Below are 23704 nucleotides of genomic sequence, written 5' to 3' on the forward strand. Positions count from 1 at the left end.
GACATGCGCCTTGTAAGAAAGTCGTAAGCGAGCCTGCAGAAAGAGCCGCAGTGGCGCTGCAGTCGCGTAAATAGCAGACGACGGAAAGCGACGGCATAACCTCCCTCAACCTTCGCCTCTGGGATTCGAAACTGTTCTGAATCTCACCTCTGGCTCTGGCTGTCGTGAAAAACTTGGATGTAACCTGTGTAAGTAGGCGTCTCAGTTTGCTGTAGCAGTTTGGTCTCTATGATCCGTTTCTGTCAAAGAAGTTTTACGGTGGCTGATGCAACTGTCTCAGGGTCTGCAGTTTGTGCGCCCGGTCCGTTCCAACGATACTTTTGTTGAACAGCGTGTTTTTATGGGAAGATAATTATTTTTATTTTTATTAGCATTTAATTCCTTTACTTGGTCGTTCTCGAACAACCCGTATTAGTCCCAGTCATCACATTAACCTGTGAATCGTGAACAAAATTTCACCAGGTTCAACGTCAAACTTTAATAAAATTTATCTACTCTAGAACTTACCTGGCACTGTCATTCCATGGGGCTACCAGTGTTTAACTGCTCCAATCCTAATATTTCTTACAGGCTGGGTGAAGTTGCTAACTTCTTCAATCGTTAAATTAGTTCACAATGTGGCGGTTGAAGCCTCTGTCGAGCTCAGTTAAAGTTTCCACAGTACTGGCCCCAAAATGTCAGTACCCTAAAGGGACAACTATTAGTCAAAAGCTACTTGTTCGTAATTTATGGAATGGGACAAAGAATTGCCAAGCCACCTCCCCAGCAGCTCAATTGAAGACGGATCATGTATTCAAAGAAGGACAAGAAATAGAAGGTTTTACTGTTACTGAAGTAAGTGTTTTGTAGGTAAAAGTCATCTTTATTACTTTTGTCTCAATCTTGTTCATCCAAGTCAGGGCTAATCTTATTTATTTTTAGGTTGGACACATTCCTGAGTACCACTTGACAGCTGTTCAACTTCTTCACAAGGAGACTGGTGCCAAATATTTGCACATAGATAGGAAGGATACAAACAATGTCTTTTCTATCAATCTTCGAACAACCCCTATGGACTCAACTGGTAAAACTTTTGAAACATCTGCATTGGAAGACATGACATCGGTGTCTCTTGTGTAACTTTTTATTAACTTGTAAATGGAATTTTCTTTTTATCAGGCTTACCTCATATTCTGGAGCACACAACATTGTGTGGGAGTGAACGGTTCCCTGTGAGGGACCCTTTCTTTAAGATGTTGGTTCGGTCTTTGGCTACGTTCATGAATGCCATGACCGGCCCTGATTATACCATATACCCATTTGCCACCCAAAACAAACAGGACTACTTCAACCTCATGTCTGTTTATCTAGATGCCGTATTTAGGTATGAATGGTTTCTTTTACTGCCTCCTAAACATTTTGAATTTTTTAATACCAATATTACACTAGGCCCTGGTTTATGATACAAATTCTGACAAGTGTCTTTTCTCTTTTCTATGCAGACCAAAGCTCTCAGAGCTGGACTTCAAGCAGGAAGGATGGAGGCTCGAGCATGAGGATGTGTCGTCCAAAACCTCACCCATTATCATCAAAGGAGTTGTTTTCAATGAGATGAAAGGAGTTCTCTCTGACAACACAAATATTTTCATGGAACGCTTCATGAATTCCATCCTGCCAAGTCACACTTACGCAATCAACTCAGGAGGAGACCCCTTAGTTATTCCAAATCTAACTCACAAAGATTTGGTTGCCTTCCACAAAAATTACTATCGTCCAGAGAATGCTAGGTTGTATTCTTATGGAACATTCCCGCTTCATGAAACTCTAAACTATGTCAGCTCATACCTTAAAAAAAGCCAGGGTAGGTTGTAATAGATTTTCCCCTCCTAAATTTCAATCTTTACAGATTTGTTTCAATTGCTCTGCTACATCATTATTTTTGTTGGTTTGTGTAGGTGAGAATGTAGACTCATCAGTTCCATCAGAGCCAAGATGGAAGGCCGAGAGGCGTGAGCATTACTCTTATCGACCAGATACTTTAGCTGCAGATCCAAAGAAGCAGTCGTCTATAGCTGTTGGCTGGCTCACTTCTGACATCAATAATGTCCAGGAAAACTTTGAACTATCGGTAGGTACATTGAATTTCCTTCATCTTCACCAAAAGAATCACATAATATTATTAATGTTTTCTACTTTTGTGCAGATTATAACAGAGCTCCTTATTAAGGGCCCGAATTCTCCCTTCTACCACACTCTGGTTGAACCCAACATTGGAGCTGGCTTGCACCCCATTACTGGCTTCACATCCCAAACCAGAGACACCATCTTTGCTGTTGGTTTGCAAGGAATGGACTCTGCAGATTTTGACAAAGTGGTCTCAATTATTGACAATACCGTAAGATATTTTGAATTCATATTTTATTGAGGTGCAAGGTATCTTCTTCTGTGTAATTTTTTCTTCCCATTTCCAATTTTAGTTGGCCGATGTGGTTAAAAATGGATTTGAACAAGAGAGAGTTGAAGAAGTTCTGCACAGTATTGAGTTGGGTATGAGGCACCAGTCATCCAACTTCGGTCTAAGTGTACTTTTTGGTTTGGCACCTCTGTGGAACCATGGTGTGAATGTTTTTGATGCACTTCGACAAGCTGATCAAATTGCTAAACTGAAAGCTAAGTTGTCACAATCTCCTACATACTTACAGGTACAAAATCGACATTTCTTTTGTTTTAAAATTATGGAGCACCAATGTTGCTATTCCTAACAAGATCCTTTGTTTATTTGTCTTGTTTGTAGGATAAGGTAAAAGAATGTTTGGTGAATAACTCTCACAAACTCATTCTAACAATGTCTCCAGACAATGATTATGTAGCAAAACAGGATAAAGCTGAAGCAGAAATCCTGGCAGAAAAACTGAAGAAGCTTTCAGAGGAACAAAAGGAATTGGTATGATTCTTTTGATTTAAAAAAAAAAATTACTTATTTGCACACTTTTCATATTGATCAATATCCATTTATCTCATTGCCAGGTATTCAAGCAAGGCCTCGAATTGAAAGAGGCTCAAGAGAAGAAAGATGATCTTTCTGTTCTCCCTACTCTACACATCAGTGATGTTAAAGATGACGTTGAACGCCATCAACTACAGCTGGTCAAGAGCAACAATGTCCCTATTCAATATGCTGCACAGCCAACCAATGGAATCACTTACTTCCGTGGGATAATTAACTCAGCACATCTTACAGAGGAGGAGAAGAATCTGTTTTCTGTGTTTTGCAGTGTTGCTGCAAAAATGGGAGTGAAAGACCACGACTTCCATGAATTTGACCATCTGGTAAGCGGATTAGTTTGGTGCTATTAAATTGTGACAATTTCCGTTCTTGTCTCATGAAAATCTCATTGTTTTTTTTCATCTTTCATTTAAGGTTCAAATGAAAACTGGGGGCCTTGGCATTGGCGTTCAAAGTGTCAATCATACGTCTGATGTGGCTGCCTACGAAGAAGGAATTTTGCTGAGTTCATATTGCCTGGAAAGGAACTTTGAAGCTATGCTTGACCTATGGAGGAAATTGTTATGCTCTGTCACATTTGAAGATAAGAACAGATTAGAGACTCTGGTCAATGACATGGCCTCAGACCTGGTGAATGGTTTGATTCATTCTGGACACAGATATGCTATGTTGAGTGCTGGTAGTCAAATAAGTCCACTAGCTCAGTACCAAGAAATTTCTGGAGGGGTCACTCACATAAATATTATGAAAAAGTTGGCAGGATCTGATGTAGAACCTTTACTCTCTAAGATGCAGGAAATCGCAAAGAAAGTTTTTGTGAAGGATAACCTTCGAATTGCTGTTAACTGTATGCCTGAAGTTCTCCAAGAAACAGAAGCTAAACTTGCGTCTTTCTTAGAAACCATTCCTGGAACTCCAAACTCACAGCCTAAGATTTGGACCAATAATGAACCTGTAAATGAAACCAATCAGCCTGGTATTCATCATGTACTTCCATTGCCTGTTAACTTTGCTGCCAAGTCAGTCTTGACTGTGCCCTACACTCATGAAGATCATGCTGTCCTTCAAGTACTTGGTAAATTAGTGTCTTCCAAATATCTTCATCCAAATATTAGAGAAAAGGGTGGTGCATATGGATCAGGCGTTGGAATAAACCAGTCTGGTCTGTTAAATTTCTTTTCATACCGTGATCCAAATACCACTGCAACTTTTGATATATTTGATAACTCTTATAATTGGGTCAAGAAAAATGAATTTTCTGACAAAGAAATTGATGAGTCAAAACTTGGGTTGTTCCAGGGGCTTGATGCTCCAGTGGCGCCCGGGTCAAGAGGAAATCTCAACTTTGTCAACCACATCACTTATGATATGCTGCAAAAATATAGGTTGAGTGTCAAAAATGTGACCCGGGATAGAATATTAGAAGTAGCAGCTAAGTTCCTTAATCCTGAAAGCAAGGTTATTGCATCACGCACTTTAATAGGACCTGAAAATAAGGATATTGCTTCTCGTCCAGGGGAATCTTGGAAATCTATGTCTTACGAAAACTAACCATCTGTTTTCCATTTCAATCCATCATTGTATTTGCATTTGAAACCAATTTTTGTATACAAGCTGTAAATGTTATGCAACTTTGTTGTATCCTGAATAAATTTTATGATTAGTATGAAGTTGTTACTCATTTGACCTGTGATTTTTTATTTCAGGCTATCTAAATATTTTAAACCGTTAAATCAAAGCACCCACAAATAAAACTTCTTTTTTTTTTTTTTTACAGTTTTGATGCTTAAATTTTTTTTTTAACGGTTGCTTTAGGATGGCAACGCCCTACCTGCCGCGCGGGTTCCACTCCAGAGAGGAGTACTTGGAGGCGGCGCTGCGGCTGCTCTGCCAGTACGAATGGCTCTTCAACTGGCCGGTGACGCAGATTCTGTCGTGCGGGATGCTGGATGAGCTCCCCTTGGAATGGTGGGAACCGCTGCAACGCCTGTCGCTGAAAAACCTGAACGAACTCCCGAGAGGCGTAAGCGTAGTTCCGGCTGCAGTGATCTCGATGGAATCAACAGACTGCTTCCGAGGGTCGTCCTCGTCGCTCTGCCTCTCACTCACGCCTCCACCGGATGCCCCATGAGTGCGAGAACGACAGGGCGACGAAAACGACTCGGAATCAGTCTGCAGACGCACAGTGGGCCAGAAGACCGGCGCGGGCGGCCAAAAGTCTGAATGAGTTTTGAGCTCCAGAGTCGCGAAACAGGACTCGAACCGAACTTGTGACCCCACCAATGGATTGCTCGTTCGGAGAGCATTCCATTGATGGGGCCACACGTTCGGTTCGAGTCCCATTTGGCGACTCTGGAGCTCAAAACGCGTCCGGGGTTCGGCCGCCTCCACCGGTCTTCTGGCCCACTGTGAGACGGAGCGGAGCGGTTGGTGTCGCTTCACTTCCCTGTCGGCTCGTGTCGGTGTTCCAGGTGTGCCACGACCGGTGGCCCGAGTCCCTGAAGAGGCTGGTGACCGCCTGCACCGCGCTGCGCCTCCCGGTCGCCGACCTGCCGTTGCCCATCGCCACGCACATGGAGGGCCGGCTGCGGCACGCGCTGCGCAAGGGCATGACCCCCAAGAAGGTGCACGAGGTCACCCACCTGGCCGCCGTCATCCACGAGCAGTGCGCTGCCGCCAACGTCAAGTGTATCGTCGACATGGGTTCTGGTCACGTGAGTAAGGCCGTGGGTTCAACTCCCGGCGACCCCTCGGGTTTTTCTGTTGTTTTCATTTTCTTTTGAATTTAATTTTGGTGAGTGACGAGTTGGTTGACCTGGCAGGGCTACCTGTGCGAGGTGCTGCACCACGCTTACGGCTACCGCGTGGTGGGCCTGGAGTCGGTGGCGGACAGGGTGGAGGAGTCGGCGCGTCGACACGAGGAGATCTGCCGCGCCATGGGGAAGCCAAGCGGCCGCGTGCGCTACGTCGAGTGCGACGTGTCGGCCGACAACCCGGGGCCCATCGCGGCGGCGCTCGCGCAGGTCGGGGTTCAACTCCCGTTCAAAACTTCTTTTAAAAAAAAATGTATTATTCAGTTACATTTTTGTTGACGGAATGTGACAGGAGGCCGACGAGGAGGGGCGGCCGCTGCCGTTCTGCCTGGTGGGGCTGCACTCCTGCGGCGACCTGACGCCCAGCGCCGTGCGGCTGTTCCAGAGCCTGGAGCAGATCAAGAGCATGGTGCTGGTGGCGTGTTGCTACCACCGCATGAGCCTCGCCCCCACGCCGGCCCACTGCCCGCCAGGTAACCGCTACCGCTCCACAGTGGGCCAGAAGACCGGTGGAGGCGGTCAAAATCCCCGACGCGTTTTGAACTCCAGAGCCGCTAACTGGGACTCGAACCGAACCTGTGACTCCATCATTGGATTGCTCTCCGAACGAGGAATCCGATGGTGGGGTCACACGGTTCGGTTCAAGTCCCATTTGGCGACACAAATTTAAAAATGAAAAATTTATTTTGCCCTTTAAGATGCGCTACAGCCCGTGAGCGGCAGAGTGGGAGAGCGACAGGGCAAGGTGGAGCGAGTGCTGCAGTGGCAGGTGCGGCGGTGGAGCCGCGAGCACCGCGATGACGTGCACGAGGACGACGAGGACCACGCCGAGGAGATCCGGCTGGCGGTCGAGTGGCTGGGGCCGCGGGGCCCGCTGCTCGCCGCCCGCGCTCCGCCCGCCAAGGAGCACTTCTTCAACTTCCCCCTGAGCGCCTCGCTGCGCCACCTCACACACTGCGGCCGCCCGCAGTCCTGGAGCGCGGTGTGCTCGACTGCGTCCTCGTCGGCCAGCACGACGGCGTCCTCGTCCTCGACGGTGTCGTCGACGGCGTCCTCGTCGGCCAGCACGACGGCGTCCTCGGCGTCCTCGTCCTCGACGGTGTCGTCGACGGCGTCCTCGTCGGCCAGCACGACGGCATCCTCGTCGACCAGCACGACGGCGTCCTCGTCGGCCAGCACGACGGCATCCTCATCGACCAGCACGACGGCGTCCTTGTCCTCGACGGCGGCCTCGATGTCAGCGTGCTCGTTCCTGCGGCGGCCCATGCTGCGCCTCGCCGCGCAGGAGACCGTGGAGCGCTGGGAGAAGATGTCGGTGGAGACGCACCAGCGCCACAGCCGCCACGTGATGGCGAGGGCCGTGTTCGAGCTCTACGCGTCGGCGAGTGAGTGTTCCGTGTTCGTCTCCAACGAATTGGCAGTACACAATGGGCCGGAGGACCGGCGGAGGCGGCCAAAGCTCCAGATGCGTTTTGAGCTCCATAGTCACTAAATGGGACTTGAACCGAACGTGTGACCCCACCAATGGATTGCTCTCCGAACGAGGAGTGCATTGGTGGGGTCACACGTTCGGTTCGAGTCACATTAGTGACTCCAGAGCTCGAAACGCGTCCGGGATTTTGACCGCCTCGACCGGTCTTCTGGCCCACTGTGCGGCGGCTTCCTGGCGCGTGTTGATGGCAGTGTGGTTGTTGCAGACGGCATCCAGCTGGCCCGGCGTGGCAGCCGCTGCCTGCGCGGCGCCGCGCTGTCCCTGGACGCGCGCGCCGTCCTGGAGGAGATGGTGCAGCGCCTGGTGGCGGGGGCGTCCGCCGAGGAGCTCGCCCAGCACAAGAAGGCCGTGTGCACGCTGTACGCGGCGCTGGAGCCGCTGCGGCCCCTGGTGGAGGCGCTGACGGCGCTGCAGAGCGCGTTGCAGAACGTCTGCGAGGGCCTTGTGCTGGTGGACCGCCTGGCGTGCCTCGCCGCGGGCACGGACCAGCACGCCGCCAACGCCGTCACCGTGCTCAAGGTGGCCGACCAGCTGCTGACGCCGAGGTGCTACGCCCTGGTCGCCACCAAGTAGTGCCTGGGCCTCAGTATGTTTTTTCGGGGAACCCCTGCCATGCGCTGCATAGGCAACCCGCGCGCAGTGCTGTGGAGCGGGTTGCCTATGCGCCGGTCTGCGGGCGCTTCCCTCTCTTTGTCTCTAATCTTTCCTCTGTCTCTGTTTTCACTCCTCCTATCTCTACATTCTCTCCTATCATTCCCATCTCTCCACCAGGCGGGGAGAGACTTACGTCAAGATTTGTGCGCTAAAGGCTCGTGACATTGTAGTTCAAAGTACGGTTTAAGGTTACCTCGCGTGGAAACGCCGCCATCGCATGTCTACTTGTAATGTAAATGTACGTGAAAAAAATAAAAGATTACGTTATATAACGAGCCTGTGCACGTGTCTTTCATATTAATTTCGAGCAAACAATTGTCTGTTTGAGACGGTGTCGGTCAGAGAAACCCTCCCAGTGTAGTGTCTCGCGACAGTTTACGCAAATCGCCGCCATTTGAATCCGGCCACCAACGTCTGAGAAACTTGGAAAGGCGCCAGCTGGTGGGCTGATGACGTCATACGGTTGTCAACGGCGCTGTGAAGGGTGAGGGAAGGGCGACCTGGAGGGGGTAGTTCCAGCCCTGCCAGCTCCGCCCTGGCGCGCAGCGCCCCGCGGCCGCTCGCCGAACTAACGCGACCGCCAACTTTTGAGTTTGGCATTCGCCGCGCGTTTCCAAATTGAAAGAAACGAGATATTCTTTAACAAAAAATTCAATTTACGTACAATTTAATGTGATTTCTCGTGTGTGTTTGTTAGTTTTGTTGCTGTCTAGGGTGTGGGGTGGTTGCGTGGAAAAAAACACTTGGGTTTCTATTGGGCATACACTTTATTGTAGTTATTACTAATTGATTAGTTCATATATCACACAGAAGGAGAAAAGATAAGATTATTTACAAGTAGTGCTCTATCCTAGATGCTGTAGATATATGAAAATATACGTATATACATTGTAGGTATAAAACATATAAGCAGAGGAACGAAAGTTATGTACACATTCAGTAAAGTCAGCATTCGAATCAACTCATCGAACAAAAGAGCAGCTTGCACGAGAACAACAGGAAACAATACAAACGACAAGAAGCTAGCCTCGCCTTATTGTTACAGACATCACATTATTTACGGCACATCACTTAGCAAACCCAACAACAACAATCACATCTCCTGCGACCGGAGGCTGGCGCCGCGCAAGGTACTGAAAAAAGACCTTTTTTTCGGTGCTACATTGTGTCGCCAGCCCCCGCTCGCCCTATCAGTCTAACTCTTTCGATCCACCAGGCGGCGGGTAACCCGCACAGCCCAGCGCGGTGGCCACCTGGGCCAGACCACCTGGCCATGTGGGCCATGTGGCCACCGGCACACACCCAGAAGCAGCAGGGCCTCGTGTCTCCCCGGCCACTCACAGACACATCGAGGCAATAAGGTAGCACAACAATGTTTTTTCGGAGGGGTGAAACGTCACAGGAAGACCGTTTCGTAAAAAGTCGATAGAACACAAGAAATCTGAAGCTGATATGAAGTCGGCGCAATAGTGGCCGTGTGAGAGAGGGGAAAAGGTTTATAAAAATGAGCGATAGAGTGGCACAAAACATCTCCGGTCATAGTACGAAGATTAATAGGATTAGGTCAGCTACGCGCTCACAACAAAGCATCGTATGGCGGAAGTGATTCGACCGCGAGAATCCAAGAAAGCTGATGATTGTTCTGTCGAAAATAAGTACAATTGACACGATTTTACGAAATGGCGGAAAATCTTCACCTCGTTTACCGTTCGAAGAGAGGCCGCCAAGAATACTGATGAGACTTAAAGATAACAACAAAGGCAAACAAAAGTTTAATTTGTACAAGTCAGTATTTCACTTAAAATTAAATTACACTCTTTGAATAGACACTTACTATCAACTCAAGTTAGTCACAGTCATTGTCAAGATATTCCCCATGAGGGGAGCTTTGGCATACACAACTGTTTAACTCTACTGATTCAGGTAACGCTCTCCTATTTTGCAAAGGTTAAACTTACCCATCTGCCAGGCCTTGTATCTCTAGATACAGTAATAATGAGAGGAAAAGAGCAGTCTTTATTTAGAACTTTTGAATTTTTACGTTTTTTTCCCAGCGGAGAGAGTGTGATACATTTTACTTTAAAAAAGCTCAAAACAAAGTTTTTTTTTCTTTTTTGAAGTTTCACTTGGAATGATATGCTGAGTCACAAAGCCTGTATGCTATTTCATCGTGAGTCACCACAACCGTGACTGCAACTGAATCTACGTTTCTTTTCTTCTCTAAAAACAAAATGAAAACTACTTGACCGGGGCTGCGAGCCAAACAAGTGTTGGCTCGACGAACACCGATGTGGTCAGCGTGTGCCAGACCCTCGTAATGTTTTAAATTAAATATCACTATGAGACGATTTTACACATACACTAAAACAGTGATTCGTCGCCCGCTTTTTACACGTTGGATAGTGATAATAAGAGCAGCAGTTGCTGCATAATCATGTAAATACTTTTTACACACCTCGCCGACAATATTTCCTGCCACGCCGCCGAACTGCGGCCAAAGTTGCTCTGCCTGCTCTTCCGTTGAAACTTTGGGAAACAGCGCACGCGAAAACAGAACACGTCTTTTGATTTTCGCGCTGACAAGATTTCGTCTCCGGAAAACGCTCTGCCGGGAGAGGAGCCCGCGGTGAACGCGCAAGGAGTATGGAGCCATGTCCGAAATACAAGAAAAGAGCGCGCAAACGACGAGAGCGGGAAATTTATAGACGGAGATGGGAGGTGCGAGAGGAATAGCGGCAAAGTCTCTACCAGTCTACAAGCTGTTCTTTTTTAACACAATGCGAAATTCACTTGCAAACACAACAAGCTCAGTGGCGACTTAAACGCATTCGAAATGCGAGACACAAATTTTAAAAGGAATCTTTGACGACTCGTTCGGTTTTTACCTCCTCCCAACGACACCCAGTAGCTAATCAGTCAGTTTCTCAAAGAATAAAGAAACGAAATGAAATACTTAACTAACTAAAACAGTCGCAAAACTGATAAGAACCAAATAAAAACAGCCAGAGCAAACATTTTGCTGTCCCAGCTCGGCTTGCTGGTACTGCCGACACAAAGTTTCAAGTAATTTACAACTTGAAGCAGTTGGTTATTGCTCGTCGCGTGTCCAGGACTGAGTCCACGCGACGAAAGAAACAGAGCTCTGCGCGTAAAGCGTCGGTGACGTCATGACGCAGCCAATCAGAGAAGCCGCACAATTATTAACGACTCTGAGAAAACTAACTAAGGCGATCTCACAACGTTGATGTTTGGTTTCGGAAGAGAGTTGCTGGAAACACTACGAAAAGAAAGAGAAGGGTCGCGACGCATCTTTCCTTTCCTGCTCTTTTTCCCTCTTCAGTCGGACTTCTTCTTGAGGGCGGACAGCTCCTCCACCAAGGAGCCCTCGTCAGCCACGATGGGCGCGCTGCGCTTGCTCACGGACGGCAGCAGCGACAGCAAGTCCTGTAACACAAAGGGACGCGGTTCAAATCCCCTGCGCAGTGTTTTTGCCAGAATGCCGTTGGAGGCGGAGAAAGCTCCGCACGCGTTTTGAGCTCCAGAGTCGCTAAAATACGACTCGAACAGAACATAGTGTGACCCCACCCCACCAATGGATTGCTCTCCGAATGAGGAATCTATTGGTGGGGTCACACGCTTGGTTTGAGTCCCCTTTAGCGACTCTGGAGCTCAAAACGCGTCTAGAATTCCGGCCTTTTTCTGCCCCTCCTTCGCATCAACGTGCGGTGGAGTGGGATAGGATAGGGGCAGCCTAGCGTGGCGGCTGTTGCGCAGTGTCTCCAAGTATCGAAATGGCGGGAGAATCGATAGGAAAAAATGTCGGCGATAGCGTATCTTGTTGACGTCATCGCAGAACATGTCAATAACTGTGCGCGTCGGTGGCCCTGGCCCACCTGTACGTCCGTCTGTCTGACTCTGTCTGTCTCTGCGCGTCACGAGGGTAAACCGCTTGTCAATTTTGGCTTGTGCTAGTTTTTCCAGTGTTGGGCTAAGTTGCTGCCCGTGAGTCCGTATTCAATGCCTCCGCGTGCGCGGCATCGAACGCGTGTGCCCGATCTCTCCTCGCGCACCTGGTTCGCCTGGCTCGCCTGGCTCGCGGTGCCGGAGGACGAAATCCCACAAAAGGGAGCAAAAGGGATCCATCAAAGCGAGCTCAGAGTTGGTGGTGGTGCTCTTCCCCGCGCGGATCGCCTCGTCCTCCACGCAGCAACAGCAGAGAGAGAGAGAGAGAGAGAGAAAGAAAGAGACGTCCCGGACGGCATGCGCTGCCCCGCCTTTGAGAACCCAGTGGGCGGATCGCACGCGCGGGGCTGGCGGGGCCGGCCGGTCAGGGTAGGCAACCCAGGACCAGCCAGGCACAGCTAGGGCCAGAACGAGGGGGAGGGGAAGTTCGGGCGGTGCCTTGGCGGGGCTGGCGGGGCTGGCGGGGCCTTGGCGGGCCGCGGCCGCGATGACGTCAGCACGCCGCTTGTGAATGAAGGGTCGGGCGCAGCCTGGCGCAGGGCCAAGTTGCGACTGTCTCTCTCTTTCTCTCTCTCTCTCTCGCACAGCCCGCTGTCCGAGGCGAAGGCCCTCGTGCCGGTCGTGCCGTGCGCCGTGCCGTCCGCCGTCCCGATCCACGAGTTAGAGAAGTCTCCGACGGCTGAAATTTTAACACCTCGGGGACTTGGGGTGTGCTGGTCCGGCCGACCGCCGCGCTATAGCGCCTCCACAAATAGCTCTGTCTCTCTCCTTCCAGGGGAGACGCCGGCGGCAGGGACCAGCAGGGACGCCGAAGATAAATAAAACGTGTTATCGATCGCGCGGTTCGGAGGGACCGTGGAGGGACCGTGGAGGGACCGTGGAAGGACCGTGGAGGGACTGTGGAGGGACCGTGGAGGGACCGTGGAGGGACCGCGAGGACCGTGAGGGACACTCGAAGCAGCAACGCGTCGAACCCCCTTGCGCGCTTGCGGATTCGGTTGGCCTCTGCCTACCCCTTTTGCAGTCTGTACGCGGCTTATGGGTGCTCGAACCCGCCCCGCCCCGCCCCACCCCTCCAACCCCAGCGCTGTGCTCGCCGCCCCCGCAGCCCGGGAAGTCTGTTGCGTGGGCGAGCCAGCGCGGGGGTGGGCCCTGCGGGGCCTGCGGGGCGGGGGGGGCGGCGGGGGCGGGCGGGGCTGAGTCGGGTTCTGCGGGGGCGTTGCAGCAAATGCGCAGACGAAGGGGTTGGGGTGGGGGAGGCCAGGCCCGGCCCGGCCAGCCCCCGCCCGGTGGAGGAAGGATGATGGAAAGTATAGGCATTCCAGGAAAGGATAATCCCTGGCGCTCTGCATGGTCTGCTTCCTGAGAATGGCATGCAGGCCTGAAGCCTGCAGTGCGAAGGCCTTCGTTAACGAGCCCCGCACTCGAACGCCAGCGGCCTGGAAGGCCTGGAAGGCCTGGAAGGGAAGCCTGCAATCCCCTCTAATCACGTGTGCGGCCCTGGGGCGGGGCGGGGCGGGCGGGGTGGAGGTAGGGGCCGCATGGGGGTGCTGGAGCGTCAGAGCCACGGTAGCGCTGTGGAGTGTCGTCTACCAACGCTCTGTGCACGTTGACGCTGTAGCGTTGCTGTCATGGTGCGGCTCCACGGTGACACCGTGGTGTCGCCGACGGCGTCCTGGTTGCTGACGCGCTGACGCCGACGCCAGCGCTGCTGGGGCGTGCAGTGTAGTGGCGGCAAATTAATTACTGGCGAAACGAAAGCTGTCGCTTTGGGCTTTGGCCGTGCCGCGGCGCCGAGGCCGTCAGGCCGTGCACGCGGATGCTGATGGAGTGAGGGAAAGGTCAGCCGTTCGCGACCCGTTTCCCCGACCCGCGGCACAGTGGGCCGAAGACCGGTGGACGCGGACAAAGCTCCAGACGCGCTTTGAGCTCCAGAGTAGCTAAATGGGACTCGAACCGTACGTGTGACCCCACCAATGGATTACTCGTTATGAGAGCAAGGCATTGGTGGGGCCACACGTTCGGTTCGAGTCCCATTTAGCGACTCAGGACCTCAAAACGCGTCTAGAATTAGCCGCCTCCTCCGGTCTTCTGGCCCACTGTGCGTTGGCCGTTCCCCAGCATCGTTTCAGATCAATTAAAAAACGGCGGCTCCGGCGACTCGACTCGACCCGGCCAAGGACGGCACGGCCATATTGAACCGCGCGGCGGCAAAAACGGGGACGCCGGCAAAACGCGGCCAAGCGGAACTATCCGATTGGCTGCGCAGCTGTGACGCGCTGGCGCCGCGGTGCTTCGTCGTCGTGCTCGTCGTGGTGGTCGTGGTGGTGGTCGTGGTGGTGGTCGTGGTGGTGGTCGTGGTGGTGGTCGTGGTGGTGGTCGTGGTGGTGGTCGTGGTGGTGGTCGTGGTGGTGGTCGTGGTGGTGGTCGTGGTATGGTCGTGGTCGTGGTGGTCGTGGTCCTCGTCGTCGTCCTCATTGTGGCCGCAAACAAAAGGGAAGCCGCTCGAGTGGCTGCTGGAGTACGGCGATAAGGGAAGCCGCGCGGGAATTCAGAGAAATTCGAAAACAATAAAAAAATAAAAAATGTGCCCCGTGGCGTCGGGCGTGTACTGCTTCGGCGCCACAGGCTGCCAGTGGCGTGGAGGCACTGGCTCGGCAGAGAGCAGGCGAGGCGTGACGTCACCTGCTTTATTTTAGCCTTCCGCACTCCTTTGATTCCTCTATGAGCTCGCTGCCTTTCCGGCGTACCACGCTGAATCTCGTCAGCCCGAAAGGAAATTACGGCGTGGGGTTCTCTCTCGCACCCCTGCGGGTCGGCCCGTGAGTGGGACAGAGACAGAAGAGCCCTTGTTGCACTGGCGGCGGGCGAGACACCCTACTTGTCCTCCAGCCGCGCGTGCCGTGTTCGTCCAAATTGGATTTTTGCGCCGAGAATGGCGCTGTGGCGCTTCGTGTTTCGCTCTCGCCCTCACCCTTTCGGCCTGCCGGCCTGCCGGCCACGCTTTTCCCTCCAATTTCGTCCGGCGCCCTCTTTGAAGCCCCCGAATAGGACGCCGGCTGATGACGTTAGGCAGAGAGGCGAAGTGTGCGAAGCTCAGTCTCGAGGGCTCCCTCATTGCCACCGAAAAATCAACGCGTTTTTCACAGTGTTGGTGGCGCAGCGTTGAAGTCTGTCGTAACTTCGGCACGGTCCAGCCGAAGCTTTTAGCCCCCCGCGAGGTTCCGCGAGGCGGGGCGGGGCGGGGCGGGGCGACTGAGTGGTCGTCGCGGGGGTGGTTAATGGTCAGAGAGGCTTGTCGTGTACTCACCGCATTCCTCGGCCCCATGGTGTCCTGGACTCGCAGCAGGTTCCGGATCTCGTCGACGCCGCCCTGGTGGTGGATGGCGGGGCGCTGGGAGGCGCCGCGCGGGGAGGACGCTACGGCGGCTCGGACGACGGGGCGCGGCCGGCTGCCCAGCTTGGCGGGCCGCAGCAGCGCCACCTCGGGCTGCCCGCTCCGCTGGCCGACGGAGAGCGTCCTCTTCATGGGGGGCGGTGTCGGCGGTGTTGCCTTGGCGGTCGTCGTGGTCGTCTTGGTGGTGGTGGAGGCCGGCGTCGTGGTGCGCGCGGCGGGCCGTTCGGTGGAGGCGGCGGCAGGGGCGGGCACGGGGACGGGGGCCTTGGTGGAGGCGGGGGCCTGCAGGTACTGGTACTGCGTCTTGCTCCTGGTGGCGCGCTGCGGCACGGCCTCGTCCACGCTGCCCATGTAGTACCCCTGCGAGCACATAGCATCCCGTCAGAACACCGCGCCGAGAAACGCATTCCCAGGAGACACAAAACACTCACGTTCCAGATGGGGTCGCGGCCGTTCCAGGGCTTGGGCTCCTGGCCGTGGTACATGTTGGAGAGGCCGCTCTTGGCGAACAGCTTCTCGAGGTCCTGGTCGAGCTGCTCACTGGCGTCGTCGGCGAACTCGACGCGCCGGTTCTGCTCCTCGCGGTCGCGGCGTCGGCCAAGCGCCGCCTTGATGAGCGCCTGCGTCTCCAGGTCCTGCAGCCGCTGCTCCTCCGTGCGCGACTTCTTGGCCAGCGCGTGAAGCTCGCGCACGTCGTCGTCGTCGTCCTCCTGTTGGCCGAGGCTCAGGGTTAGCTCGCGCTTGCACGGTGAGCCAGAAGACCGGTGGAGGCGGTCGAAATCCCAGACGCGTTTTGAATTCCAGAGTCACTAAATGGGAATCCAACCAAACGTGTGACCTCACCAATGGATTGCTCTCCGATCGAGGAATCCATTGGTGGGGGTCACACGCTCGGTTCGAGTCCTGTTTAGCGACTCTAGGGCTCAAAACGCGTCTAGAGTTTTAGCCGCCAGCTCCGGTCTTCTGGCCCACTGTGTATCTGTTTCTATAGTTCAAGGGAATGGACACGCTACCTGGTCGACGCGGTACTGGTAGCGTCCGTAGGCCGCGGGCTCATACGCGCGACCGCTGCTGGCCGCCCCGTTGGTGGTGCCCGCGTTCACGGACCCGAACACGTAGTCGTCGCTGTCGCGGTACCGCGGGTCCAAGTACCTCGGCGGCGCCGCGTAGGCCGGCAGCACGGCGGTCAGCCCGAGCTCCTGACCGAGGCCCTGGCCGAGGCCCATGCGGTCCAGCCGGTCGTTGAGCTGGTTGGCCTCCATGAGGTTCTGCAGGAAGGCGGCGTTGGCCGCCGTGTCCGTGGCCGCCGAGTCCCACCACTGCTCCTGGCTGTAGTCGGTGTCCTCGTCGTAGTCGTCCGGGTACAGGTAGGGCGAGGACGCCGCCCCCTGGGGCAGCCCTTGGGGGCGCTGCTGCTGGGGCTGCGGCTGCGCGTACAGCTCCGGGTAGTAGTTGTTGGAGCGGGTGGAGCGCGCCACCCGCCGCGCGCGCGCCGCCACCGCCGGGAAGCTGTCCACCAGCGCGGTGAACATCACCACGGCCAGGAGGGCCACTGCCAGCCCGTGGCGCGACATCTGCCAACAGAAACCAGCGACGCGTTAGCCGAGCGAGTAGCGACGTGGCGATGCAGACGGCCGTCGCGGGTTCGATTCCGACGAGGGTCTGATTTCTATTGATCGCTCGCGCGTCCCGGCGTCACTCGTGCGTCACTCGTGACGTCGCCGTCCGCGTCGCAGAGCCACGTGTCTGCGCGTCCCAGCGTCACGGCCAATCGAAGCCATCGAAGCACGAGGCGTCATAGGCCGCGGCGCCGTGGCACTGTAGCACGCACGCGGGATAGAAATAGAATTCGGGAAGGGTGGAGAGGAAGAGAGCGATAGAGCTCGAAAAGGGTGGAGGGGGGAGGGAGGGATAGGCGAACGGTAGGTGTCTAGGCGATGCCAACAGCCACCACGGCACGCGGCATGCGCAGGCCGCACAGTGGGCCAGGAGACCGTGGATGGAGGCGGCCAAAATCCCGGACGCGTTTTGGGCTCCACAGTCGCTAAATGGGACTCGAACCGAACGTGTGACCCCACCAATGGATTGCTCTCCGAACGAGAAATCCACTCGTGGGGTCACATGCAAAGTTCGTGTCCCATTTGGCGACTCTGGAGCTCCAAAACGCGTTCAGCAGCGTTTTGGCCGGTCTTCTGGCCCACTGTGGGCCGGACGGCGGAAAGATAATCGAGCAGGGATAGAGATAGAGCCACGCGTGCGGGGCGAGGTCAGCAGCTACCGCGGCACGGCAGAGTAGAAAGAGGCAGAAACGGGAATGAGGGATAGGCGCTGCAGCAGGTGTCGCGTCGATAACGCGGCCCTATTCACGGCCTCGTTGTAAACTGAAGCGGCTAGCGGGGCTGGCAGTATCGCCCGTAAAGCCAACCGCTCTCTCTCTCTCTCTTTCTCTCTCTCTCTCTCCCTCTCTTTCTCTCTTTCTGCCCACTCCCCGTCTCCCTCCTCTGCATTTTATGCCTCCGGTAAAAGTTCCCCAGCCAGGATGCTTCGTGATGGAGGCGCCAAGCGAGCTGGAGTTGTCAGAAATCCTTTCCGCTCCTCTCGGCTCCCTCCTCCATCCTCCCCTGCTTCACGGCAGGCAGGCAGGCAGGCAGGCAGGCAGGCAGGCAGGCAGGCAGGCAGGCAGGCAGGCAGGCTGGTAGGCCGCAGGCTCGCCAACTGTTGCTGCTCCCGTTAACGAGCGCCCAGCCTGCAGACTGATTCCGAGAGTCGTTTTCGTCGCCCTGTCTCTCTCGCACTCGTGGGACTTGCCCTGCAGCTGCGAGAGAGACAGGGCGACGAAAAAGACTCTCGGAATCAGTCCGCTGCCTGCCCGGCTGCCACATCGCGATTACAGGTGATGCGGTTGGCAAGCCTGCTGGCAACCCTGCGGACTGGTTCCGCTGCTTCTGTCTCTGTCGCAGCTGTGCTGCACTGTAACTGCCTTACGGTGAAAGGCTGCACCAACATATTATGGTGGAGATTTTCTCCATAATAGTACCAACGAAATTCGTCAAAATATCTATAAGAGACAGTGAATACTCGATGGTATGTTACGAAGTCAGCTGCACCACCATAATACGGAACATTTTCACCATAATATGGAGAATCTTCACGGTACAACATTTAGAGTGTGCTGCTAGGTGTTTCGGACGCCGCTGCCGAAAACCGGAGGCAGCTGCTGCCGGTTTTGAGCGCGGCAATCCGGATACCGTCACATCTAACAGAATCACGCGGCTCGGAAGCCGAGATTTTCCTTTACCGTGCAGTGCCGCGCAAACGCACGCCCACTCCGAGCGGGCGGCAGCCAATCCCTCAAATGGAAACTTATTGTGTTTGCTTCAACTCTCCCTCTGTCTGTCTCTCTCGCTCCGCTGTTTGCACAGAGAAGTAGTCGGCCGTGGGCTGTGCGCCGCTCTGTGCCATGCTCCGCGCTCCGCCTCACGCCTGGAGCCTGCAGACTGACCCGCGCGAGCCGTTCTGTCTCTCTCGCACTGACGGGGCGTCCTCTGTAGGTCGGGAGGGAAGGGAGACAGAGTGACAACAGCGACTCTCGGAATCACTCTGCCGGAGCCTGCAGGCCTGGGCGCGGCCGGCGCGGCTCTGACATTTCGGCCGCGTCGTCGTCTGACCTTTCGGGAGGCTGTGGACTCCGCCGACAGTGGCGTGCCCGGCGTGGCGTGGCGGCGGTGCATCAGGACCAATCCCATCATGCTAATCCCGTCGGCCATTGTCACAGAACCGCTACGCAAGCAATCAGGAGCTGTGCAGTCATTCGACTCGCTGTCTGTCTGTCTGTCTGTCTGTCTGTCTGTCTGCTTCCCGTCCGTCCGTCCCCACGCAAGCCCTCCGGGGGCCGCCCCCGCGTCGTCGCGGTGCATGGTGCCCGATGGTGCCTCGCCGTCAACAAGAGTGCCAGGGGAAGGGGGGGGGGGGGTTGCTCAGTGGCGCGTACCTCTGCCAGATCGAATTGACAGTGTCGCGTCACATGGCCGAGCGCAAAACAGGACTGAAAACCTAATAGGGTTGTCCGGGTGAGGCTCAGAGAGGAGGAGGAGGAGGAGGAGGAGGAGGAGGCGGAGGAGGAGGAGGAGGAGGGAGGAGGAGGAGGAGGAGGAGGAGGAGGAGGAGGAGGAGGAGGAGGAGGAGGAGGAGGAGGAGGAGGAGGAGGAGGAGGAGGAGAAAAAGAGAGCAGAGAAGAGGGAGGGAGGGAGAGAAATTCTAGAAGCAGGCGGCAGGCAGGAGCTGTGCTCTGCTGCTCTGTGAACCGGTGACCTTTTGAACAGACTCCGGCGAGGCGGCCTGGCCCAGCGGCCCAGCTAGCTCCTCTCAGCCGCGCCCCGCCTGCCTGCCTGCTCTGGAAAGAACGCGAGCAAGCCACCCTGTCATACGTCGGGGTTAGCCCAAAAATTTCAAAAATTTCATTTCGTCTTCGCGTTGCTACAAATTAATTGTCGCATTACTCCGCGCGGGAAACTAAATATAAATAGCGAGCTGCCTGCCCTGGCCGCTCGGCCGTGCCGACTTCACGGAGCCCCGCCAGGGCAGCCAGGGCCTGTCGGGTTCTCTGACCCGACCCCCGGCAGGCCTCCAGGCAGGCAGGCAGGCAGGCTGGCGAGGGCAGCGGAGGTCACCACTTATATTAGTCCTGGCACGGACAATTTAATGGGCCTCGCAGAAGCTCGATCGCGCCTTCTGATTGGCTGGATCGGCCGCCGACGTCGGAGTTCGGCCAATCACGGTGGCGCGCGCGTCGCGGGGCAGGTCATTGTCTGCGACTGCAGACTGATTCCGAGAGTCGTCGCTCTGTCTCTCTCTCGCACCTACGACTCAAGCGTGCGAGAGAGAGAGACAGAGCGACGACTCTCGGAATCAGTCTGCTGTGTGCACAGGCGTCGCCGTCCTGTTTTAAGGGGTTCGCGCCGCGTCAAGCCGCCCAAGCCCGCCCTGGCCACCCGCCCCGCGGAAGGGAAGGAGCCAGTTTGGGAACCGGATTAAGACGACATTTTTCCCCCGGCTGGCGGCGGAGTGGCGGGGAGCGTCCTTGGGTCCTCGACGACGTCCTCGACGTGGTCCTCGAGGCGCGACGAACAGCGGCGGGGGGAGAGCGGCGAAAACGGGTAAAAAGGAGAAAAAGGGGGCGGAATAATGTTTTTTTTTCGCGGGAAATCCTCTTTGCAGTTTAAATAACCGCCGGCTAATCTTTAGTGCACGCGGCTCGGGTACGGGAAGGGGAAGGGGGAAGGGGGGGGGGACATTAAGAGGAAGCCATTACCGCGGACCGCACGTGTGGGTGGTTGGTACCTGCACCAGGTGCCACCAACAGCCTCACCTCTAATTTTTTTCATTTTCATTTCTTTTTTCATCAAAAAGAAAAGAAGGGTTGAGGGTTGACGCTCCCTCGAGCGTCTGATTTGCAAGAGGAAAAGCCCCGCTGTTCACGACACTGGTTTCTGCGGCTCGGCTGGCTGCGAAGGCCCAAAGTTTTGTCAACTAGAGCGCGGCGGCGGCGGACGGCCGAGCTGGGGGTTGGTCAGCCCTGGGTCAGCCCCGGGTCAGCCTGACCACTATCGCTGGCGGCGACTAACTTCTGCCGCGGACGAACGGGAACGGGGACACGACGTGCGGACCGCATGGGAAAGGTGTCGGTCGGCACGATTCAATTATAAATAGAGCGGAGGAGGCGGCGAATTCGGACCCGGAGCTGTCACACAGTGGATTGACGCGTTTTCAGCTCCAGAGTCGCTGAACAGCACTCGAACCGAGCGTGTGACCCCACCAATGTATTCCTCCCTCACTCAGAGAGCAATCCATTGGTGGGATCACACGTTCGGATCGAGTCCCGTTTAGCGACTCTCGAGCTGAAAACGCGTCCGGTATTTCGACCGCCTCCACCGGTCTTCCGGCCGACCCACTGCGTGTCAGTCCCCAGAGCGCCCGCGAAGTCCAGGGTAGGCCACCCGCTGGACGGCTGCGGTCGGCGGGACTGCGGGACTGCGTTCTGCAGGCGGGCCACGCGAGCCAGGCTGGCCAGGCGGCGTCGCCGCGCCAAGCCGTCCACGTTTTTCTTCGCTCTGCCCTCGTCGCCACCAATGGACTGCCAGTGAGGGAGTGCGAGAGAGACAGACGACGTGACGTAACACGTGGATGAACCCCAAAGAAGTTGCTTGTTGCTTGGTCGATCAGCGGCCGCCTTCGCCATGCACAAGCCGCCCCTATTTCGAGTTCGCGTCCATATGCCGCGGCTTTTGCAATATGTAGAGCAACAACAACAACGGCGACGCCGTGGCGATCTACTTGTTGTTGTTGGCGGAGCCGTCGAAGTCAAGATGCCGCCGCGGCTGGCGAAACTTTTTGCTCGGCAAAACTTGATGTGGCCGTGTCTTTTCCAGCAGGCGCAGTTGACAGGTCGGAGACAGACGGACAGGCAGGCAGGCAGGCAGACAGACAGACAGACAGACAGACAGGCAGGCAGGCAGACAGACAGGCAGACAGGCAGACAGACAGACAGACAGACAGACAGACAGAGAGACATGTAAATTATCGGTCCCTGGTTCGATGCCAATGACAGGCATCTCATCCAATGCTTTTTAAATATTTTCTTTTTTGGTTGGAACGAGAGAAGTAAAGTCGGCCGCACTTCGTTCGCTGCCAGCGAGGACAGCGAGGAAAAAAGAGAGCGGAGGAAGAATTATCCGCAAACTCGCCCCGCTTCGAGTCAAGTACGCGCACTTCACTGCACTTGACTCGGCCGAGTCCCCGGGCTGGCCCGCCACCAGTGCAAGTTGGGATTGAATCCGGGGCCGGGTCGCTAGGGTCGTCGGGCCGACGGGTCACCGCGCGTCCCGGAGGGCCGCTTGCCTGCCGGGACTGCCGCCATGCCTCGCGCCATGCCTGGCCGGGGCCGAGGCCGGGGCCGTTTGATGGAATATGCTTTCCAACTCGCTGACGCGGCCACGCGGCCACACCGCCGCCACACCGCCGCCACGCCACCGCGCGCGGGGAACTTTGATGAACCGCGCGGACACCACTCCCCACCCACGTCCCCCGCGACCCTCTCGGCGATGACATCAAAACTTTGGGGCGGCTCGGCGGGGGCAGGACTGGGGGCAGGGCCGCCGGGAGCAGGGCCGGGGGCAGGGCCAGGGCACTGCTAATTGGATACGTCAGCGCATCAGAAGGAGCACTCACTGAAGACGAAGACGGACAGCGGCAGGTGGGGGCGCATGCACTCACACGCACGCACCTTCACACACACACACATACACACACACACACACACACACACACACACACACACTCGCACACACACACAATCGCACACACACACACACACACACACACTCGCACACACAGACAGAGACATGAAACATGGCACGCAACAAGTCTCATATGGTTTACAACCACAAGCCTCGTAGACATGAGTCCCTCCGCAGCACTATTGATACCAAGCCGCTTCGGAAAACGGTGAGAGCAGTGTTCCCCGGGTATTTGAACCCTCGGCCGCGCCGTCTCCTCGGCGGCGCGCGTGCGTGCCGCGTGGGTCGGGGCAGTCGGGGGTCGGGCCGCCATGCGGGCCGCGCTGGGCCGCGCTGGGCTGCCCGGGGTCAGGGCACTGGGGGAGCGAGGCGCCGGGGGTCGAACCCAGGACCCGGGTCGGGACAGGTCGCAGGAGCCGAGTTCTGTACTCACCATCTGGTGCGCTGTCAGTGCGGTGTATCCAAAGGGCCCAAAGGGTCGACGCGACGCTTCGCCTGGCCTCGTCTGCCTACCTCGCGGGCGCACTGCACACAGTGGAGTGGAGGGGCGCGGGCAGCAGCCTCTATATATAGCCGAGGGCCCCCCACCACCGTCGGCCGGGCCGCTGTTCCTGAATGGAAGGCCCCCGCCTGGCCCCGGCGTGGTGGGGGCGGGTCGATCCTACGCGCGAGGGCCCCGCCGGGGGCTGGGGGCTGGGGGCGGGGCGGGGGGCTCCCTTACCGTTGTGCCGCCTCTGTATATTTCATGCCGTGTCGCGGCAACAGAGGCATCGTTTTTATGCGCAGGACGCGGCAGGACGCGGTGATGGGCCACACCGGACTTTGTAGTGTGGTCACCGAGGCGCTCGCGGCAACAGGTCATACACTATACACTTGCCGAGGGCGAGCCAGAGCGCTGCACAGTGAGCCAGAAGACCGGAGGCTAAATAGGACTCGAACCGAACGTGTGACCCCCACCAACGGATTGCTCTCCGAACGAAGCATCCATTGGTGGGGCCACACGTTCGGTTCGAGTCCTGTTTAGCGACTCTGGAGCTCAAAACGCGTCCAAAATTTCGACCGCCTCCAACCGGTCTTCTGGCAAATCCACTGTGCGCTAGTGCG

General features: G+C 55.8%; 3 protein-coding genes and 1 long non-coding RNA gene across 4 annotated transcripts; 2 read left to right on the forward strand and 2 right to left on the reverse strand.

Moving 5' to 3' along the window:
- The first annotated feature begins 50 nt into the window (after positions 1 to 50).
- Positions 51 to 10080, forward strand: LOC117645741. Its single transcript, XM_034386117.1, has 9 exons — positions 51 to 188; positions 4802 to 5009; positions 5458 to 5700; positions 5809 to 6009; positions 6092 to 6272; positions 6498 to 6826; positions 6914 to 7248; positions 9772 to 9868; positions 10066 to 10080. Exons 2-9 carry the CDS (start codon positions 4803 to 4805, stop codon positions 10078 to 10080), a joined length of 1608 nt encoding a protein of 535 aa, XP_034242008.1. The 5' UTR covers positions 51 to 188; position 4802.
- Positions 444 to 4652, forward strand: LOC117647183 (presequence protease, mitochondrial). Its single transcript, XM_034388810.1, has 11 exons — positions 444 to 462; positions 571 to 834; positions 922 to 1063; positions 1159 to 1363; positions 1482 to 1840; positions 1935 to 2107; positions 2183 to 2374; positions 2457 to 2681; positions 2774 to 2923; positions 3007 to 3309; positions 3401 to 4652. The coding sequence occupies exons 2-11, from the start codon at positions 616 to 618 to the stop codon at positions 4535 to 4537; spliced, it is 3105 nt and encodes a 1034-aa protein (XP_034244701.1). The 5' UTR covers positions 444 to 462; positions 571 to 615; the 3' UTR covers positions 4538 to 4652.
- LOC117652914 lies at positions 8694 to 15352 on the reverse strand. Its single transcript, XR_004588193.1, has 2 exons — positions 15219 to 15352; positions 8694 to 11389 (listed from the first exon to the last, which is right to left on the reverse strand). It is a non-coding gene; the product is annotated as an uncharacterized LOC117652914 (long non-coding RNA).
- On the reverse strand, positions 11282 to 23125 carry LOC117645745. The gene is made up of 5 exons (XM_034386131.1): positions 23034 to 23125; positions 16319 to 16879; positions 15737 to 16015; positions 15333 to 15665; positions 11282 to 11389 (listed from the first exon to the last, which is right to left on the reverse strand). Exons 1-5 carry the CDS (start codon positions 23034 to 23036, stop codon positions 11282 to 11284), a joined length of 1284 nt encoding a protein of 427 aa, XP_034242022.1. The 5' UTR covers positions 23037 to 23125.
- Positions 23126 to 23704: the final 579 nt, after the last annotated feature.

This window comes from Thrips palmi, unplaced genomic scaffold (genome assembly GCF_012932325.1).
Source record: "Thrips palmi isolate BJ-2018 unplaced genomic scaffold, TpBJ-2018v1 HiC_scaffold_10, whole genome shotgun sequence".
Lineage (NCBI taxonomy): Eukaryota > Metazoa > Arthropoda > Insecta > Thysanoptera > Thripidae > Thrips > Thrips palmi.

Excerpts from the sequence above, each read along its gene's own strand:
- LOC117645741 (XM_034386117.1), top strand. The coding sequence starts at position 4,803 with ATGGCAACGCCCTACCTGCCGCGCGGGTTCCACTCCAGAGAGGAGTAC. Across the intron at positions 5,010-5,457 it reads TGAACGAACTCCCGAGAGGC|GTGTGCCACGACCGGTGGCC; the intron begins GTAAGCGTAGTT and ends TCGGTGTTCCAG. Across the intron at positions 6,010-6,091 it reads TCGCGGCGGCGCTCGCGCAG|GAGGCCGACGAGGAGGGGCG; the intron begins GTCGGGGTTCAA and ends GGAATGTGACAG.
- LOC117645745 (XM_034386131.1), bottom strand. Across the intron at positions 16,016-16,318 it reads ACCAGTACCGCGTCGACCAG|GAGGACGACGACGACGACGT; the intron begins GTAGCGTGTCCA and ends CTCGGCCAACAG. Across the intron at positions 11,390-15,332 it reads GCCCCGTCGTCCGAGCCGCC|GACTTGCTGTCGCTGCTGCC; the intron begins GTAGCGTCCTCC and ends TTTGTGTTACAG.
- LOC117647183 (XM_034388810.1), top strand. The coding sequence starts at position 616 with ATGTGGCGGTTGAAGCCTCTGTCGAGCTCAGTTAAAGTTTCCACAGTA. Across the intron at positions 1,064-1,158 it reads AACCCCTATGGACTCAACTG|GCTTACCTCATATTCTGGAG; the intron begins GTAAAACTTTTG and ends TCTTTTTATCAG. Across the intron at positions 3,310-3,400 it reads TCCATGAATTTGACCATCTG|GTTCAAATGAAAACTGGGGG; the intron begins GTAAGCGGATTA and ends CTTTCATTTAAG.